This window comes from Rana temporaria, chromosome 10, assembly GCF_905171775.1.
Source record: "Rana temporaria chromosome 10, aRanTem1.1, whole genome shotgun sequence".
Classification (NCBI taxonomy): domain Eukaryota; kingdom Metazoa; phylum Chordata; class Amphibia; order Anura; family Ranidae; genus Rana; species Rana temporaria.
The window spans coordinates 89,173,648-89,194,712 of record NC_053498.1 but is presented as its reverse complement, the minus strand read 5'-3'; the positions used below and the strand labels follow the sequence as shown (position 1 = coordinate 89,194,712).

General features: G+C 42.4%; 1 protein-coding gene across 1 annotated transcript in view; it reads right to left on the bottom strand.

Moving 5' to 3' along the window:
* EMP3 (epithelial membrane protein 3) overlaps window positions 1-21,065 on the bottom strand; it is a 52,995-nt gene that overhangs the window by 5,933 nt on the left and 25,997 nt on the right. Inside the window, exons 2-3 of the mRNA XM_040325675.1 lie at window positions 4,182-4,267; window positions 1,338-1,440 (exon numbers count right to left, since the gene is read on the bottom strand). Coding sequence (XP_040181609.1) covers window positions 1,338-1,440; window positions 4,182-4,259 — 181 coding nt within the window. The 5' untranslated portion in view covers window positions 4,260-4,267. The remainder of the gene's footprint in view (window positions 1-1,337; window positions 1,441-4,181; window positions 4,268-21,065) is intronic.

The window sequence follows — 21,065 nt, the reverse complement described above, 5'->3', positions numbered from 1 at the left end:
CTAGGGCAGTGATGGCGAACCAAAACATCTGGGGTGCCATTACCAGGGGGTAGCACTACATAGTTTATTTTTTACACAACTCTTCACACCTTCCAGCATCTACTTCCTCTGCAGGCCTCAGCAGTCAGTCATGTGACATCTCATACCTGCAACAGAAGTTGGAGCTTAAAAACCTCACTCTGCAGGACACTGCAATTGCAGGTCTGAATGAGCAGCAGGTAGTTAGATTGGGTCTAGCACAGCCTTTTTCAACCAGGGTGCCCAGGGACATGCCCTGAGGAGTGCATTGGCAAAATGCCTAAAAGCTACAGGTTTTCATTATGCACAATTTTGACTTTGTAGACACTGGCATCCTAAGGGAACTTTCACACCGGGGTGGGCGGACGTCGGTTTTAGCAGCGATTTACCGTTATTTTTGCGGTACTGTTTTTGGGCCGCTGGCGGGGCACTTTTACCCCACACTAGCAGCCGAAATAGGGTTAAAAGCGCCCGCAAAGCAGGCTAATGGACTAATGTAGAGAATTGAGAGAGAAGAGAAACATAGGAATACTAGTCAGTACTAGTGTACAAAAGTGTATTTGCTGTGGAAGAATAAATCACCTCTCACGCTGGGTGTCTATGGGTGGATGTTGCTGCATTATGTAAAACTATTATAATCATTTTTTACATTTTAGAATGGGGTGCCTCGAGACTGTCCACAATTTTATAGGGTGCCTTGAGATGATCTATAATTTTAAAAGGTGCCTTGACTGAAAAAAGTTTGAGAAACACTGGTCTAGCATATACAGTGGAACCTTGGATTACGAGCATAATTCGTTCCAGGAGAATGCTCATAATCCAAAGTACTCGCATATCAAAGTGAGTTTCCCCATAGAAGTCAATGGAAACTAAAATAATTTGTTCCGCATAGACTTCAATGGCATGCAATACCGGCATGTGGCCAGATGTAGGGGGGGGGGCGCCAGAGAGCCTGGAAAACATCTTCTGATAGGAAACATCTTCTGATAGACTCATCCAGTTCCAACTGCCTTGGTAAATTCCAAGGTATCCTCACTTATGGGACCTGAGATTGTCACCCCCTGAGCTGCTGGGGATGTGTTGAAATATGTCACTGTGGTCAAAAGGGGACCAGTCACTTTACTGCAAGCAAGTTGAAGTGAAGATGACATTGGTCAATGATAATGTTATTATATCAATTTTACTGGGGGCAAACATAATTGCACTAAAATAATAGCTGTGTTCTTAATCGGTTAATGAATAGGACCCACGCTTTTTTATGACCACAAATCAAACAAAACATTAATTACCTTTTCATATATGTTATTTTAACTTCTTACCATTGGTTGACACAGAAGAGCACATCCAACTTTCTGAGCTGTTGTTATAAATACAGTCATGCCAGAGGTTCAGTGTTTCATCTTCTGAAAGTACCCACCATGACTAGATTGGTGACAAGGGTAAAAAAACAAAGATTATGGTAGACAATTATGATACGCATTTACCATCTCTTATTACATAAAAAATACCAAATCTAAATACCTATATATTATAAATACAAATTATAAACCCACCTAAAACACTTATGACCATAGAAAAGAATAACTCATGTCTTTCCTTCTCTACATTCATGATAATAAATGTCCACAAATCGCATCAATGGAATGGATACAAAATTACCATTTTTATATTTATAAAGTACACTAGCTTACTAGCATAATATATATATATATATATATATATATATATATATATATATATATATATATATATATATATAAAAATGAGAAAAAATATATATATATATATATTGTAAGGGGTTAGCTCAGTAGCAGGTGTGTGTGACGCCCTGGATGGGTGTCACTACACACGGAACGATACAGAGAAATAGCCGAAGACGGTTGAAAACAAAGATTTTGGTTTATTCTTCCATCTTGCTGGAAACAAGTGCAAGCATCCAAACAGCATAAACAAAATAAACCCTGGCCACTTGGGGCGTCTACCTTCACCACACAGGAACCTATCTATGGAGTCTGGCACAGCCTACTGCTGAGCAGACACTGCTGGTCATACAGCCGAAAAACAAATAGTCTTTTTGATTTTATCACACAGAAAAATCAACAGCACCTCACCTCTTCAGAAGTATTTCTGATCACTGCTCTCCTTCACTCAAAAAGCCTCAGGATGCATCAATCAGTAGTAATCCTCTGGATTACTTATAGAGGCCTTAATTGCCTCATTCTGAACAGCTGAAGTTTTCCAATGCCCTTAAACCTTTCTGGCTACTTCTGCAGCCGACACCTGATAATAATTGGTGTATTTTCTAAACAAGGCAGAAATGTATCTCCCATCTGTGACAACACCCACAGATTTACCTGACTTCCTGTCACAATATATATATATATATATATATATATATATATATATATATATATATATACACAGTATCTCACAAAAGTGAGTACACGACTCACATTTTTGTAAATATTTTATTATATCTTTCTATGTGACAACTCTGATGAAATTACACTTTGCTACAATGTTGTGTAGTGAGTGTACAGTTTGTATAACAGTGTAAATTTGCTGCCCCCTCAAAATAACTCAACACACAGCCATTAATGTCTAAACCTCTGGCACCAAAACTGAGTACACCCCTAAGTGAAAATGTCCAACTTGGGCCCAATTAGCCATTTTCCCTCCCCGGTGTCATGTGACTCGTTAGTGTTACAAGGTCTCAGGCATGAATGGGGAGCAGGTGTGTTAAATTTGGTGTCATCGCTCTCACTCTTTCATACTGGTCACTGGAAGTTCAACATGGCACCTCATGGCAAAGAACTTTCTGAGGATTTGAAAAAAAAAAAGAATGGTTGCTCTACATAAAAATGGCCTAGGCTATAAGAAGATTGCCAAGACCCTGAAACTGAGCTGCAGAATGGTGGCCATACAGCGGTTTAACAGGACAGGTTCCACTCAGAACAGGCCTCGCCATTGTCGACCAAAGAAGTTGAGTGCACGTGCTTAGCGTTATATCCAGAGGTTGTCTTTGGGAAATAGATATATGAGTGCTGCCAGCATAGCTGCAGGTTGACAGGGTGGGGGGTCAGCATGTGAGTGCTCAGACCATACGCCGCACACAAATTGGTCTGTCCATTTTGGGATCCTGGATAGATATATTGTATATATTCGAGTATAAGCCGACCCGAATATAAGCGAAGGCACCTAATTTTACCCCCAAAAAATGGGAAACTTATTAAATTTGAGTATAAGCCTAGGGTGTCCATCTGCATGCCTCACTTTGCTTCACTTTGCCTCACTGTGTCCATGTGCATGCCTCACTGTGCCCATGCCTCACTGTGCCCATGCCTCACTGTGTCCATGCCTCACTGTGTCCATGCCTCACTGTGCCCATGACTCACTGTGCCCATGCCTCATTGTGCCTCACTGTGTCCATGCCTCACTGGGCCCATGCCTCACCTTGCCCATACCTCACTGTGTCCATGCCTCACTGTGACCATGACTAAACTTGCGTTTAACATGGGAGTATATAGAAGGGGTGCCCGGCTTTGAAAAATCGGTGCTCCCCGGCCATAGGTCCCCCAGACAGCAAACTTTGCACACTTGTAGAAGAGAACTGGGGCTAAATTTGTAGCAAGTTTCCAGGGGACCTATGGCCGGTACCGGGTCCCCAAAGTTACTAGAGAAAGGACCGTTTAACATTGGAGTCTATGGAAGGGGTGCCCGACTAGCCGTAGGTCCCCTGGACAACAAACTTTACACACTTGTAGAGGAAGAGTGGGGCTATATGTGTGCCAAGTTTGGTCCTCAAATCCAGGAGACCAGGCGCACAAACGTGACTCGAGTATAAGCCAAGGGGGGCATTTTCAGCACAAAAAAAATGTGCTGGAAAACTCGGCTTATACTCGAGTATATACGGTATACTGATTGAGAATTTTAGATAGTATATTCAAGATAAGGAAATAGGAATGAATATATATATTGGCAATGTTTTATAGCTGGGTTTACAGGATACCCCAAATCACTTATTTTGTATTGTATGTTATGTATATTTGTGTAAAATGTAAAATTTAGAAAATAAAGATAATTAAAAAAAAAAAACTTGCATTTTTAAAGCTGTAATAACTGTAAAAAAAATATTGAATAAGATAAATTATAATATTGCTTACATTGTCAAGGGTGGCAACGAAGAGGATGATCAAGATGACGATGTGCAGGGCAGTTACTCCAAACAGCAAATAACTCATCTTTAAATCTGTAGGGGATGAAACAACAAGCACAGTCAGTTATCACTCATTATTATAGCCAGAAATAATTGTTAGCGTTTAGCTTGCTTCTGCTGTATATATAAAGTGAACTTCTTATGAGGATCTGGGGATTCTGCTAAGCACGTGAGGCAGATCATTATACTAAAAAATTCTACTGTGCAACCTAAACTCCACATAGATAAACAGATATATATAAATGCAGGGATGTAGGGCCAGATTCAAAGAGCAAGTACGCCGGCGTATCTACTGATACGCTGGCGTACTTTCAAATTTCCCGCGTCGTATCTTTAGTTTGAATCCTCAAACCAAGATACGACGGCATCTGGGTAAGATCCGACAGGCGTACGGCTTCGTACGCCTTCGGATCTTAGATGCAATACTTCGGCGTATAGTTAAAGCTGGTATTTTGCGGCGTATAGATAGACTTGCCATGTTAAGTATGGCCGTCGTTCCCGCGTCGAAATTTGAATTTTTTTTTGCGTAAGTCGTCCGTGAATAGGGATGGACGTAACTCACGTCTAAGTTCAAAAAATTATGTCGTTGCGACGTCATTTCGCGAAAAAGCACGGCAGTAAATTTCTGGACGACGCATGCGCAGTTCATTCGGCGTGGGGACGCGCTTCATTTAAATGAAACCCGCCCCCTGATCGCCGATTTGAATTCCGCCACCAGAAATACACTTACGGCGCAAAATCGTTGAGGATTCGAAATTCCGCCAGGTAAGGTACAGCGGCGTAGCGTATCTCTGATACGCTGTGCGGATCCAATTCTCTCTGGATCTGGCCCGTAGTGTCTAATAAATTGTTACATTTTATTTGTAAAATACAGCTAGTGCAAATGCCTGATTTAACTTAAAGTGGATGTAAACCTAAATCATGAAATCTGTCCTGGGCACATATTGTATATCTGTAGTATTTCCTTATATCGCTTTAAAGCCCCAAGTCCCGTGGCTTTCTCCTGCTCCTTTCTTCTGTTATTAGCATGATAACTTCTGACAAGTTCTCTGATAACTGAGATAAAACCAGGCTGAATATTGTGTTAGGGATGGTGCATAGAAATAGATTCGCAGAGAGTAGGTCTATTCACAGCACAGCTCTGCATTGTTTCTTACTTTTTCTGCCTATGTGGAGGGGGGTGTGTGCCTTTCCTCCAATCATCTGTCTCACAGTGTATGGCAAGGATTCTCACCCATAGGTGAATTCTAACTCAGTCGTGTATACGAGGCTTTAGGAACACATTTAACCCTTTGATCGCTCCAATGTTAACCCCTTCCTGACAGTGTCATTAGTACAGTGACAGTGCATATTTTTTAGCACTGATCACTGTATTCGTGTCACTGGTCCCCAAAAAGTGTCAAAAGTGTCAATTAGGCGTCTGCCACAATATCGCATTCCCGCTATAAGTCACTGATCGCCACCATTGCTAGTAAAAATAAATGAATATATCAAAATTCCAAAAAGATATCCCATAGTTTGTAGACTATATAGCTTTTGCGCAAGCAAATCAATATATACGCTTATTGGGATTGTTTTACCAAAAAAATGTACCAGAATATATACAGGCCAAAATTTATGAAGAAATTCCATTTTTTTATTTATTTATTGTATATATTTTATAGCAGAAAGTAAAAATTATTATAAATTTTTTTTCAAAATTGTCGGCCTTTTTTGTTTTAATAAAAAACACAGAGGTGATCAAATGCCACCAAAAGAAAGCTCTATTTGTCGGAAAAAACAACATACATTTTATTTGGGTACAGTGTTTCACGACCACGCAATTGTCAGATAAAGTAACGCAGAGCCGTATCTCAAAAAATGGCCTGGTCATAAAAGGGGGTAAACTTTTCCGGGGGCTTAAGTGAACAAACAGCTTGCATTTAAAAATGACATTTAATAATGTATTATTGGTTACAGAGCTTAATATTTTTTTTTTTTTTTTTTTTAGATCTAACTAGAGTTCAGCTTTATTTATTTTTTCAATTCTTCAATAACATTTAGAGGCATAGGGACTCCAAAAAGAGTAGTACCCCTTCACGCCTATGCATTGTCTGGTGCATTGCCAGCCCATTTAAATAAATATGCTGACTTAACGCAGAATGGAAAGTCATAAAGGGTAGTGTTTTCTGAAATTTCATTTATCTTATATTGCTAGTTTAAATGTAAATGGTGCACAAGTAGAAGGCTCCAAAATAAAATCATAAAAACAAACCAAGAATACACTAACATATCCCAATGACATAATAAAACAAATACATACTGTATATACGCCATTTGATCTTGACAAGTAGGAGGCTACAAAATAAAATCATTAAAAAAAACTATCCCATTGATATAATAAAACAAATACATAAAGGCCATTTGATCTTATGAATAACTTTCTAGGTGTCTTTTGCTGAAAGCATAATGTATGCAGATTTCAAATTGCCAGGCTCAAAACATCCATTACCTAGTCTACTGCATAATTTCCAGCTTTATTGAGTGCACTGCTAAAATGCATCAAATATTAATCATGTATACGTATTGAATAGAATGGAAGAACTTCTCCTTACAAAAAAAAAAAAAATATTGGCCCGGATTCACATACATTGGCGCATATTTATGCCGGCGTAGCGTATCTTTTTTAGGCTACGCCGGCGTAGAGCAGAGCGGCAAGCACTGGATTCACAAATCACTCGCCCACACTCGCTGTTAAAGATACGCTGGGTAAGCCAGCGTAGGAGGTAGTGGGCGTGAGCCATGCTAATGAGGCGTGACCCCATGCTAATGATGTGCCGCATGCACCGTCCTGTGGACGCAACCCAGTGCGCATGCTCAGAATCACGTCGAAACTACTCCCTAAGATACGTTAAATCACTGCCTACGACGTGAACGTAACCTAAGCCCAGCCCTATTCACGTACTACTACGTAAACAGCGTAAAATTCAAAGGCTGTTCCCTGGTCCATACCTTTGCATGAGCTGCGCCTCATAGATGGGGAATAACTTTACGCCGGAGGTAAGCCTTACGCAAACCGTGTATATTATGCGCGGGCGCAACTACATTCGTGAATCGACGTATCTCCCTCATTTGCATATTTACAATGAGGCGGCCAGCGTAAATATGCGCCCACGATACGCCGGCGTAGGAACGTCGGTCGGGTAAAGCCTATTTTCAGGCGTATCTAGTTCTGTGGGCACGGCGCAAAGATACGACGGCGCACATTTACACTTACGCGGCGTATCTCGAGATACGACGGCGTAAGTGCTTTGTGAATCTGGCCCTTTGTATGCATGTAGTGGTCAAAACTAGTTTCTGCGGCCAAATTATGCATCAGGCCAGAACTGTATGATCAAAAACAACAAAAAAACGCGATGGTATCCCCCCCCCAACCCTCCAATCCCCGGCAGCAGCTGGCGTGCGAAAACACAAGGCAAAATGGACAAAAGAAAAAGCCGCGCCACAAGAGTCTATTAAGTCACAATCAGTAAAGATGTAATTAGTCCGTGGTTGATCAAATGGCACATATACGGTCACAGGTTATTCTGATACAATCCTTGCAATGGCAACTCCTACGTTCCACACCACCAGTGACACATATGCATGAAGTGACCCTCCACCGGAAAATGGAAAGCCGCTTACCAGAAGGCAAGCGGTTAGGGCAGATGGCTATAACCCAGCCTAGGCCTTAATCCTCGGATGTTTCCACCAGGAAGCCCTCCGTCCCCTGAGCGTGATGTACTCAGCTCCACCGTTTAAATGTAAATGAAAAAAGAGGCGCACATAGCGTGACTCTGTGACATACACTTTTATTTAAAAAAAGGTAAAATATACTCACAAACGAGCGTTTAAAATCTGCATAACAGTAAATTTGCCGGCCGGCATACAGGAGCCCTACTCCTTGTCATGGTGACGTCACTGCGTGATCCTTCCCAGACGCGTTTTGTCGCTAATTGGACGTTGTCAATGGGGGTAGGGCCAAGCAGTACTTCACCATCTATAAATAGACCCACCGCCTATTGTGAACGGCTGTCTATGAGTCCAGGTGCGCCATCAAGGTTTACCACATCAAAGATGGCGCACCTGGACTCATAGACAGCCGTTCACAATAGGCGGTGGGTCTATTTATAGATGGTGAAGTACTGCTTGGCCCTACCCCCATTGACAACGTCCAATTAGTGACGAAACGCGTCTGGGAAGGATCACGCAGTGACGTCACCACGACAAGGAGTAGGGCTCCTGTATGCCGGCCGGCAAATTTACTGTTATGCAGATTTTAAACGCTCGTTTGTGAGTATATTTTACCTTTTTTAAAATAAAAGTGTATGTCACAGAGTCACGCTATGTGCGCCTCTTTTTTCATTTACATTTAAACGGTGGAGCTGAGTACATCACGCTCAGGGGACGGAGGGCTTCCTGGTGGAAACATCCGAGGATTAAAGGCCTAGGCTGGGTTATAGCCATCTGCCCTAACCGCTTGCCTTCTGGTAAGCGGCTTTCCATTTTCCGGTGGAGGGTCACTTCATGCATATGTGTCACTGGTGGTGTGGAACGTAGGAGTTGCCATTGCAAGGATTGTATCAGAATAACCTGTGACCGTATATGTGCCATTTGATCAACCACGGACTAATTACATCTTTACTGATTGTGACTTAATAGACTCTTGTGGCGCGGCTTTTTCTTTTGTCCAGAACTGTATGATATTATACAATAAATGGCTTATTTCAACTTTAGATAACAGTACACTGCAGCTAGAAAACTGGGACTTTATGTTTCTTTTCTTTGTGAAGTTTTCATCATGTTATTTGAAACTTTATGAGAACCTGTATGAAGTTATATTAAAAATCCAGCAGTAGCTGCTATGTTAAAATAAAAACAATTTAGGAATTGGCTTAAGGGATGATCTACCAAATTCTCAAAGAAACAACAGCCCCCAAAAATTATTTGATTAGATATTTGATTTGAAGAGACTCTGGAAAGGGTTGGCACTTTTTTTCCATTGTGACATTATTTTGTTTTTGCAATTCTGAAGCGTAAATTTTTAACCTTCTTTTGTCCCACTCTGTCATGCTCAAAGACGATTTGGAGAGAGTAAAGTGTATAGCCTCGTACACGCGCACGGTTTTCTCGGCCAGAAAGCTTTCTTACCGAGTAAACCGTGCGTGCGTGTGTACGAGGCTTTGAGGTTTCTCATCGAGAAAACTGCCCAGAATCTAGACGAGAAAAATAGAGAACCTGCTCTCTATTTTCTCGTCGTGATTCTCGGCAGTGTTTTTCTGCCGAGAAACCTGAGCGTTTGTATGCTAACCTGTCTTCATGGAAACCAGCGCATGCTCAAAATGACTTCCAAGACATAGGTAGGGTGAAGCAAGATGGTGGCGACGGCATTGAATGTGATGAGCGCATGCTCGTCGTAGTCGATGACGTCACCGCGTTTGTGCCATTCAAAAGAACGGCGGTTCTTTTGAATCATATGTGTGTACACTCGGCCGGCAAGAACATCCTGCCAGGAATCTCGTCAGGAAAAACAATGTTTTTTTTCCTGAAGAGAATCCCGACCTTGCGTACAGGGCTTATATCTCTAGATGTGCAGGAACTTAGTAGACTTTAGTAACTTGTCTCTTCCCCACTACCCAGCACGCTTTTGGGCCCTGCACCACACCCTGCAGATTTAAAGTGGATTTTCAACCCCCCCCCCCTTTTTTGATTTTCTCCTCCTATCAATTATCCAGGGTTGTCCTTAATCAACATATTCATCTGCTCAGCAAATCCAGCATTGTCCTGCATTGATCCGCTGTGCTGCTTCCACACATCTTGTCCTGCACTGCCATCTTTGTTCCCAACATCATTGGGGGCCTCCATCTGGTTCAGGCACCTCGGCCCCCTGATGTCACACACCAGTCCTCCTTGAAAGGAAAGAAAAACATCCTGGGACATATCCCAGAAAGCTTTAAGCCCTGTACACACGATCGGTTTGTCTGATGAAAACGTTTTCATCGGACAAACCGATCGTGTGTGGGCCCCATCGGTTTGTTTTCCATTGGTGAAAAAAAATAGAACATGTTTTAAAATTTTCCTATTGATAAAAAACCGATAGAAAAAAACGATCGTCTGTGTGGAAGTCCATCTGTCAAAAATCCATGCATGCTCAAAATCAAGTCGACGCATGCTCGGAAGCATTGAACTTCATTTTTCTCAGTACGTCGTCGTGTTTTACATCACCGCGTTTGGACACGGTCGCATTTTTGACTGATGGTGTGTAAGACTGATGAAAGTCAGCTTCAAAAAATCCATTGGAGGGGAGGGATGGATGAATGTCAGGATCTCCAACTTGTCCATTTAGAGAAAGCCTTGAATTTAGTGAAAATACATGAAGCCTACATATGGGTGAACTTAAGCAAATAAATGTAATATTAATTTATCCAATGCTCAAAGCCACGTTCTAATGACTCGGTTTCAAACTGAGTCATTAGTGAGAGATGACAGAGTGAGTTCTGTCTGTTCTGATTACATTCCCTGTAGTATTTGTTCTAATACACTGTAATTACGATAAATGGTACAATCTCCCACATCATATTCAATTTCAGAAAGAAGTCATAGGTGATACATTCCACCCGTTGTTAAATAAAACCCTGAATATATTTATACATTTAACAAACTACAAAAAACTTCCAAAACTATCTATTTTTTTAACAGATTTTATCTGTACATTTATTCCTTTCACTTATTGTGTATTTTTTGTGTATTTTTCCGAAATACTGTAGATGAGGCGGGTGTGTCTAAGGTTACCACTGCTCACAAAGGCCTCCATCACATCTCCAGAGCCCAGCACTCCAGTGAGCACAGGGGAGGGGGGGGGGGGGGTAGAGAGCCAGCTCAGGGAGGACTGAGAACTGAGTGATCAGCAGTGTTTGATCGATTGGTTCTCAGTCTGAGAGTCGGCGGGGGACAGGTATAGCATTGATGCTGCATCCACCTAGGTATGATTCAAATATACAAAAAACTCCCATATTTTTCTTTTAAGAGAGAGCATGGCAGTGTGCTTGATGTAGTGGTTTGGCAGTGTAGTGGTGACCAGACAAGTTTCAGCCAGTTCAGATAGGACCGGCTGACTTTTGATCCGTGCGTGGCCACTATGAATAGAGGTCGATCTACTGATTGACTTTTGTTCAACCACCCTGTTGGTACATTTTCAGTTGATTAGGCAATGGACTGCATCACTGATCTTTGTATTCTGATGGAGGGGGAGTCTCCCCGCTGTCAGAATACAATGACACAGTGGGGAGGATTCCTGCATCCGCATTGGGTCAGTTTCTTTTTTGTTCAATCTGTTAACTGAACAAATAAATTGACCCTTACATGACCAGCTTTACAAAATTAATATTGTAGTAGGTGTGGTGTATCACTATAAGTGGTCAGCAGCTGTGTAGACACTCCGGCCCCGTACACACGACCGATTTTCTCGGCAGAATTCAGCCAGAAACTCGATCGGAGCTGAATTCTGCCGAGAAACCCGGCGTGTGTACACTTTCGACCGAGGAAGCCGACAAGTTCCTCGTCGAGCCAAATAGAGAACATGTTCTCTATTTCCTCGTTGTTGAGATCCTCGGCGGCTTCACACAGAACTCGACGAGCAAAACGATGAGTTTTGCCCGTCGAGTTCCTCGGACGTGTGTACGGGGCCTCCGTGGGTTATTTTTGTTGTGTTTTTTTTTCCTCACGTCATTATAGGAGTAATTTATTAGTATTGTGGCGCTGATTGTTTTTCTCACAATTTACAAGCTGCTGCAACAATCGGTTTGCATAAACAAAGAATTTCTGCACAAACTGTCATAAACCGTCTCATGGAAACTCATCTGCATGCTCGTCGTTCTCATTGGGGTCTCGACCTGACTGCAGTTCGTCGTCGTCGTAACCGAGTTGAGTGGGAAAATGCTCACATTCAATAGCGTCTGGCACTTTGGAGAGGTGTTCTCATCACGGATGAATCCCAGTTTTCACTGTACAGGGAAAATGGCAGACAGCGTGTATGGCATTGTGTGGGTGAGCGGTTTGCTGATGTCAATGTTGTGGATCGAGTGGCCCATGGTGGCGGTGGGGTTATGGTATGGGCAGGCTTATGCTATGGACAACAAACACAGGTGCATTTTAATGATGCCATTTAGAATGCACAGAGATACATTGGCCAGATCCTGAGCACCATTGCTGTGTCATTCATCCACGACTATCACCTCATGTTGCAGCATGATAATGCACAGCTAATGCATGTTGCAAGGGTCTGTACACAATTCCTGGAAACTGAAAACATCCCAGTTCTTGCATGGCCAGCATACTCACCAGATATGTCACCCATTGAGCATGTTTGGGATGCTCTGGATCGGCGTATATGACAGCGTGTTCCAGTTCCTGCCAATATCCAGCAACTTCGCACAACCATTAAAGAGGAATGAACCAACATTCCACAGGCCACAATCAACAACCTGATCATCTCTATGCAAAGGAGATGTGCTGCACTGCGTGAGGCAAATGGTGGTCACACCAGATACTGACTGGTTTTCGGACCCCCCCCAATACAGTAAGACTGCACATTTTAGAGTGGTCTTTTATTGTGGCCAGCCTAAGGCACACCTGTGCAATAATCATGCTGTCTAATCAGCATCTTGATCTGCCACACCTGTGAGGTGGATGGATTATCTCGGCAAAGGAGAAGTGCTCACTAAACAGATTTGTTCCAAGAAACAGCTTCCAGTGCTAATCTCACTAAGAGCTACTTTTATATGCAGTTTTAAGAAGCTATCGGCATGCCATTGCTGGTGCTTGTCGGGCATCATGTCCAATGGGTCTTCTACTTTATTGTTAGAACTGGAAAAACAATTTTCAATCATATGATGTAACTAGTAAAATATTGACTTCATAACATTACAGGCATGTGGGCATTTGCAATCTCTTATGGAAATAAAATTATGTTAATCCAAATCACTGTATTCTTGCCAAAGTACAGTCGCAAAGGAATTTCCCCCCTAAGGGAAATTTTTACTCTACTTTATTGTTTGTTATTTTGTCTTCATCAATTAGTTTTTGTTCTGTAGGTGAAAAATGAAAGGCTTATGCCAGCTAACTGTGCTTTAAGCATCTTCTAAAGCCACCACCCCCCCCACCTTAGTTATATAGCTTTATGGTTTTAATTGTACTTGCGTTTTTAAAACAACAGGCTATAGCCCCCAAGATGGAAATAAGTAGGATTCAAATTAAGAATTATAAAAAAGCAAACAATATAACAGTACACACCAAAGGTTTTCAACCTGACTATGATAACATTGTAAAACCTTAAAACTTAAAGTGGAGGTCCACCTTAAGCCCCATACACACTATCAGTTTTCCTGCAGGTTTTTCTCTTCAGGTTTACTAAAACCATCTAATATGAGGTCAAACCTTAAGAATTTCAATTTGTATGCAATCAGACAGGCCCTTGCACTACATGGTTTTGGTAAACCTGAAGAGAAAACCTGCAGGAAAACTGATAGGCCTCGTACACACGACAGAGAAACTTTTCGTAAAAGAAACATTGTTTTCCTCGACGAGGTTCTTGTCAGGCTTGTCGAGAATCTTGTCAAGCTTTCTTTGCGTACACACTGTCAAGACAAAATCTTGTCGTTCTCAAACGCGGTGACGTACAACACGTACGACGGCACTATAAAGGGGAAGTTCGATTCCACTGGCACAACCCTTGGGGCTGCTTTTGCTAATCTCATGTTACTGTTCTTGTTAAAGTGGAGGTTCACCCTAAATTTTCACTTTTGCTCAATCAAACTGCTAGCCATTGTGTTTTTTTTTTATCTCGATCCTTACCTTTTTAATGCTGCCGTTTCTGTGCTGTCAATCAAAATCCCCCACGGGGAGTGGGCGTGTATTTTCCTTTTCTGGGACCAGCGCTGTGTCTCATGACAATCCCAGGAGACACGCTGTGCTTTAATCCTGCGATATCTCGCCGGTCATGTGACTCGCACATGCGCGGGATAGAGCCCCAGCATTCACCGCATCCCGGAAATAAACAGTGGTGGGCTTCAGGAGTGCCCACAAACAAGATGGAAACGTCCATCGATCGGTTTTATAAAGTATCCTTTTTCGGGAAATCGGAATGATCGCGGCTGCATATATAGGACTGGTGAGTACAACATTAGTTATATTAACAGCGGAAGAATAATATTAAAAAAAAAAAATCGTATTCCCGCAGAACCACCGCTTTAACCACTTCCATACCGGGCCTATTTTGGCACTTCTCTCCTACATGCATAAATCATAATTTTTTTGTTAGAAAATTACTCAGAACCCTCAAACACTATATATGTTTTTTTAGCAGACACCCTAGGGAATAAAATGCCGGCCATTGCAACTTTTTATCTCGCACAGTATTTGCGCAATCATTTTTCAAACGCCGTTTTTTGGGGAAAAAAACGGTTTTGTGAATTAAAAAATAACAAAACAGTAAAGTTAGCCCAATTGTTTTGTAAAATGTGAAAGATGAAGTTAAGCCGAGTAAATAGATACCTAACATGTCACGCTTTAAAATTGCGCACACTCATGGAATGGCGCCAAACGTCAGTACTTAAAAATCTCCATAGGCGTCGCTTATTTTTTTTTTACAAGTTACAAATTTACAGAGTAGATCTAGAATTGTTGCTGGCGCTCTAACGCACGCGGCGATACCTCACATGTGTGGTTTGAACGGCGTTTACATATGTGGGCGGGACTTACACGTGTGTTCGCTTCTGAGCGCGAGCTACCGGGGATAGGGGCGTTTAAAAAAAAAAATATTATTTTATTTTTTATTTTACTCAATTTCTTTACTTTTTTTTATTCACTTTTATTCTTATTACAAGGAATGTAAACATCCCTTGTAATAGGAATGGTTCGTGACAGGTACTCTTTATGGAGAGATGCTGGGTCAATAAGACCCCACATCTCTCCTCTAGGCTGGAAAGCATTAGATCGTGAAAAAAATTCACCGATCTAATGCTTTCAGCCGCGATTGCGGCTGTGTTTACATTCCAGGACCCGGGCGTGACGTCATAACATCGCGCCCGGGCCTCCGACGATCATAGAGATGACTGGTGACCATCTGGTCACCAGTCTACTCTATGGTTTCCATCGGACGCCATCGGATCGTTTCTCCGGGTCTCCGATGGCAAAGGAGAGCCCGGAGAAGCACCGGATGGCAGCGAGAGGGGGGGGCGTCCCCTTCCCGCCGCCTATAAGAACGATCAATCGGCGGAACCGCCGCTATGATTGTTCTTATGGTGCAGGGATTCGCCGGCTGAAGAGATGGATATCTGAATGATGCCTGTGGCTGCAGGCATCTTTCAGATATCCCCACTGAAAGTCCAGGACGTCATATGACGTCCTTGGGCTGGAAGTGGTTAAGTAAAAGTTTCGTAAGAGACTATTCACGCTTTTCAGTCTGTTACAGAGTGACGAATGTGCTATCCCATTACGAACGCTACTTTTACCAAAGGTGCGCTCCCGTCTCATACTTTATTCTGAGCATGCGCAGGTTTCTAAGCATACACACGAACGTGTTTCTCATCGTAAACCAGCCCGACGAGGAACACGACGAGGAAATTGAGACTCCCGACGAGGAAAAAGAGAACTTGTTCTTTTTTTTGCACGTCGAGATCCACGACCGTTTTCTCAACGAAAAACAATGATTTTGCACAGAGCAATCCTTTACCTCTTCTTCTGAGTCCCCTGTTTGTGCTTTCCACTTCTCATTATGATGGGTGTCCCAGTGTTGCCAACCTACCAGATTGAAATTTACTGACACAAAACAAGAAATTGACTGGCATAGCCAAGTTTTTACTGCCATTTTCAAAAGTTTGAAGTGCAAATTTCAGTATTCAAGCCAAAAACTACAGTACAATATGCAATCAGCAATGTGATTTAAGGTAGATATTAAACATATTTCTTATTTTATTTTCAATATGGTAAGTAAGTAAGTAGCTCAGTGATAGGACTCAGGAGGGAAAGAAATTAGAATGGGCGGCACACAAACTAAACTGCCCCTCACAGTGACACTGACAGCAGTGTACAGCAGCACAGATGATGGTGACACCAAACTGACACTGACAGTGCCATTCCCGGCTTGCCTTGCTCCTGTACTGCAGACCCATACATTAGGCTCTGGCCCCTCCACTTCCTCCACTTCCTCCTCGCTGAGCGTCACAGGTATATATTTTTTCCTGTCACTTCTGGCAGGAGAAATGCCAATTTTTTACTGGATGCCAATAAAAATACTGATGGTTGGCAACACTGCTAAGATCACCCCTGTGGGGGCTCTTTCACTCTGGGCTCTGTGCTTCCATGGACACACACAGCACCGGTAAGCCATGCCCCCGCTCCCTCCACAAAGGAGTTTGACTGACAGCAGCAGGAACCTATAGATCTCACTACTGCCTGTGTCTCCTGTGAGACCTGGAAGTGGAGGAGTGGTACTGCAGCTTGGACAGTGCTGGATTGGTGAGAGCAACTAGGTAAATGTTTTGGGGCAGGGGAGGCTAGGACAGATAGTGGGGCATTTCCACCCTAATGCATAGAAAGCATTAAAGTGGTTGTAAACCCATTACAACCACTTTAACCTACAGGTAAGCCTAGATTAAGACCTGTAGGTGCAAGAAATATCTCCCAAACCTAAAAGGTTTAGGAGATATTTGCAGAAAATACAGGCACCGATGTTTACGGCGCAGGCGCACTGAGCGTGCCGTTTCCAACGGCGATCGTGCCGTGACTGGCGATACCCGGAAGTCACTCCGGGAGAGATGGTGGCGACGGAGAAGGGGAACGAGGACTGCTGCGGGGGCTTTGATCTCAGGTGATTAATTCATAATGAGCTAGTATGCTATGAATACTAGCTCATTATGCCTTTGTCTTGCAGGGTGTTTTTTTTTTCTTTAAGAGAGGTTTTACTTCCTCTTTAACATAGACACGTTTTAACGTTAGAACCACTTAAACCCCAGTATAACAAGGCTATTAATGGCAGTAAATCAAAAATATACTGACCCTGAGGGGTTCCACAAGATCATATTCTCACCCTAACCAGGGCTGCAGTTATGCAAATATTAAAATGCCTCAATGGATGTCAATCTGGAAGATTGGACTTTCCTAGGCAAACTGCATTTACATGCAGACGATTTAAGTCATGCCACCATGTGATGCTGATCCTCCATGATTGGAAGAATAAATACATGGATCCAATAAATGAAAAGAGGAGGCTGGTGACAGTGAAGCCTCATACACACGACCGGTTTTCCTGCCAGGAAAACTGCGGGAAGAGCTTTTGGCCGGGAAAACCGGCCGTGTGTATGCTTCCTCGCAGTTTTGCCAACAGTAAAACAGCCGGGAATCCCGGCGGGAAAATAGAGAACCTGCTCTCTATTTTCCCATCGGGATTCCCAGCAGTTTTTTTTCCCGACAGAGTTACTAATACTTTCCTATGAGAAACACTGCAAGGCAGTGCCGATGGAGCATACACACGCCCAGGATTTCCGGCCAAAGCTCTCATGGCAGTTTTCCTGCCGGGTTCTCGGCTTTCCCCTCGGTTTTCCCAGCGGACTTCTTACTGCCGGGAAAACCGAGCGTGTGTACAGGGCTTAAGGCTGGGCAGGACACGGCGAGATGTTGCTCGACTTCCTCCAGACAGGAAATGAATCTGGCTCTGACTTGTTGCAATGTCTATTACACCCTGTGAGAGTACAGAGAAATCAGAGTAAGTGAAAGGACAACTGCACAAGACTGAAGGTAACACTGGAGTTCTGCTTTAACCGCTTAACGACCGCTGCATGTACATATACAGTTGTGTTCAAAATTATTCAACCCCCCAATGCTGTAAAGGGTTTTAGGGAATGTAGTGTACATTTGTAATTGTATTCAGAATGAAATCCTACAAGGACTTCTTAAAGAACCATATGCAACTAAAATGACATCAATTGGTTTTGTAATACAGTAGTAAATGTTTATTTTGTGAATTCTTCATTTACACAATTATTCAACCCCTTAAAGACTACCACTCTGAAGAACAGAGGTTCATTGAAGTGTTTTCAATCAGGTATTGAAAACACCTGTGGATGTCAGGGAGCAGCAATAAAGCCTAATAAGCACCAATCAGGCAGCTTTAAAATGACTGTGATACTCAGCTCCTTCTAGACATTTACTGGTGTGGTTACAAACATGGTGAAGTCAAGAGAATGGTCCGGGAAGACAAGAGAAGAGGTGATTACTCTTCACAGGAAGGGCAATGGCTATAAGAAGATTGCAAAGATGTTAAACATACCAAGAGACACCATAGGAAGCATCATTCTCAAATTCAAGGCAAAGGGCACTGTTGAAACGCTACCTGGTCGTGGCAGAAAGAAGATGCTGACTTCGACTGCTGTGCGCTACCTGAAGCGTAGAGTGGAGAAAAGTCCCCGTGTGACTGCTGAGGAACTGACAAAAGATTTGTCAGATGTGGGTACTGAAGTTTCTGCTCAGACAATACGGCGCACACTGCGTAATGAAGTCCTCCATGCCAGAACTCCCAGGCGCACCCCCTTGCTGTCTCCAAAGAATAAGAAGAGTCGACTGCAGTATGCCAAAAGTCATGTGGACAAACCACAGAAGTTTTGGGATTGTGTTCTGTGGACTGATGAAACTGTTTGGGCCCATGGATCAACGCTATGTTTGGAGGAGGAAGAACAAGGCCTATGATGAAAAGAACACCTTGCCTACTGTGAAGCATGGCGGGGGGTCAATCATGCTTTGGGGCTGTTTTGCTTCTGCAGGTACAGGGAAGCTTCAGCGTGTGCAAGGTACCATGAATTCTCTTCATTACCAGGAGATATTGGATGACAATGTGATGCAGTCCGTCACAAACCTGAGGCTTGGGAGACGTTGGACCTTTCAACAGGACAATGATCCCAAGCATACCTCCAGGTCCACTAGAGCATGGTTGCAGATTAAAGGCTAGAACATTTTGGAGTGGCCATCGCAGTCACCAGACTTAAATCCGATTGAGAACCTCTGGTGGGAATTAAAGAAAGCAGTTGCAGTGCACAAGCCTAAGAATGTGACTGAACTGGAGGCTTTTGCCCATGACGAATGGGCGAAGATACCCGTAGATCGCTGCAAGACACTTGTGTCAAGCTATGCTTCAAGTTTAAAAACTGTTATAACTGTAAAAGGATGTTGTACTAAGTACTAAGTTTGAATGTCAATTGGGGGTTGGATAAAACTGATTATGATGTGAGCACAGAAAAGACATTTGTGGTTATTTCATTATAAATGTTATGTTATATTTGTCTGACCTACACGTGCCTCTTTGATTTAATTGTAAGCAGGATGACAGGATGATCAAAATCAATGTCAAACTTGGCAAAACAATCAATTTCAGTGGGGGTTGAATAATTTTGAACGACATGCCCACACGTTGCTGCCTAGACATTTTAAACGCATTTTTTGCTGTGAAAATTACAATGGTCCCAAAAATGTGTCAAAATTGTCCGAAGTGTCCGCCATAATGTCGCAGTCATGAAAAAAATCGCTGATCGCTGCCATTAGTAGTAAAAAAAAAAAATGTATAAAAATGCAATAAAACTAACCCGTGTTTTGTAAAAGCTATACATTTTGCGCAAACCAACCGATAAACGCCTATTGCGATTTAAAAAAATATGTAAAAGAATACGTATCGGCCTAAACTGAGGAAAAAAAATGTTTTTTTATATATTTTTGGGGGATATTTATTATAGAAAAAAGTAAAAAATATTGCATTTTTTCCAAATTGTCGCTCTATTTTTGTTTATAGCACAAAAAATAAAAAACGCAGAGGTGATCAAATACCACCAAAAGAAAGCTCTATTTGTGGGAGGAAAAGGACGCAAATTTCGTTTCGATACACCATTGCATGATCGCGCAATTACCAGTTAAAGCAGCGCAGTGCCAAATTGTAAAAACACCTCTGGGCATTTAGCTGCATATTGGTCCGGGGCTTAAGTGGTTAAAGGTGAACTCTGCCCACAAAAACTTTCATTTAAATATATTCCTCAATAACCACAAAGATATAAATGCACGTTGTGTGCATCAAATGATTTGCCAACCCAGTTATTACCTTGCAAAAGTATCAGTGAAATGATCACTGTGATGCCCATAGTCTGTGCAAAACGTCAGAAAGGAGACGGATACAAGAACGGTCATCTCTGCAAGTGAGATAGAGCAGCAGTGATTGGTCTTTATTACAGAATGCCCCTACACAGAGTTTCACACTGGATTACTGCACAGATCTGGAAGAAACAGACAAATCACACCAAGATTCAAGTAAGAATACGCGTCTTCTTGAACCACACAACATCCCACCCACATTGAGGGCATGCATTTCCAGTGGCGTTCTTCCCACATTTTCAGAAACACGGCTCTAAGGAATATTTCACACATCCAAAGGCCTTAACCATTTTTTTCAAAGCTTCTTCTATCCTCCCACCTTTTATTTCCACTTATTTCTCTGTCATGTGGAACCAAGTCTAGGATCCCGAGATCACGGGAGTTACCCTTATCAGAATGCTCTCTGTGTCTTAGCCATTATTCACGCTGCTAACATAAAATGCACTAAACCCACATCATAAAAAACTCTCAATGAATGATGTTTTACATGCTGTTCCTACTCACTCACTATGAGATTCAATTTATGTATTCTGCAAAAAAAAAATGGATGATCCTGCTGCTCTTTATCTCACCCTTCTGTCCATGTCCACAATTCAGCTAGGGATTTTGCAGCTGTGGTGGAAAC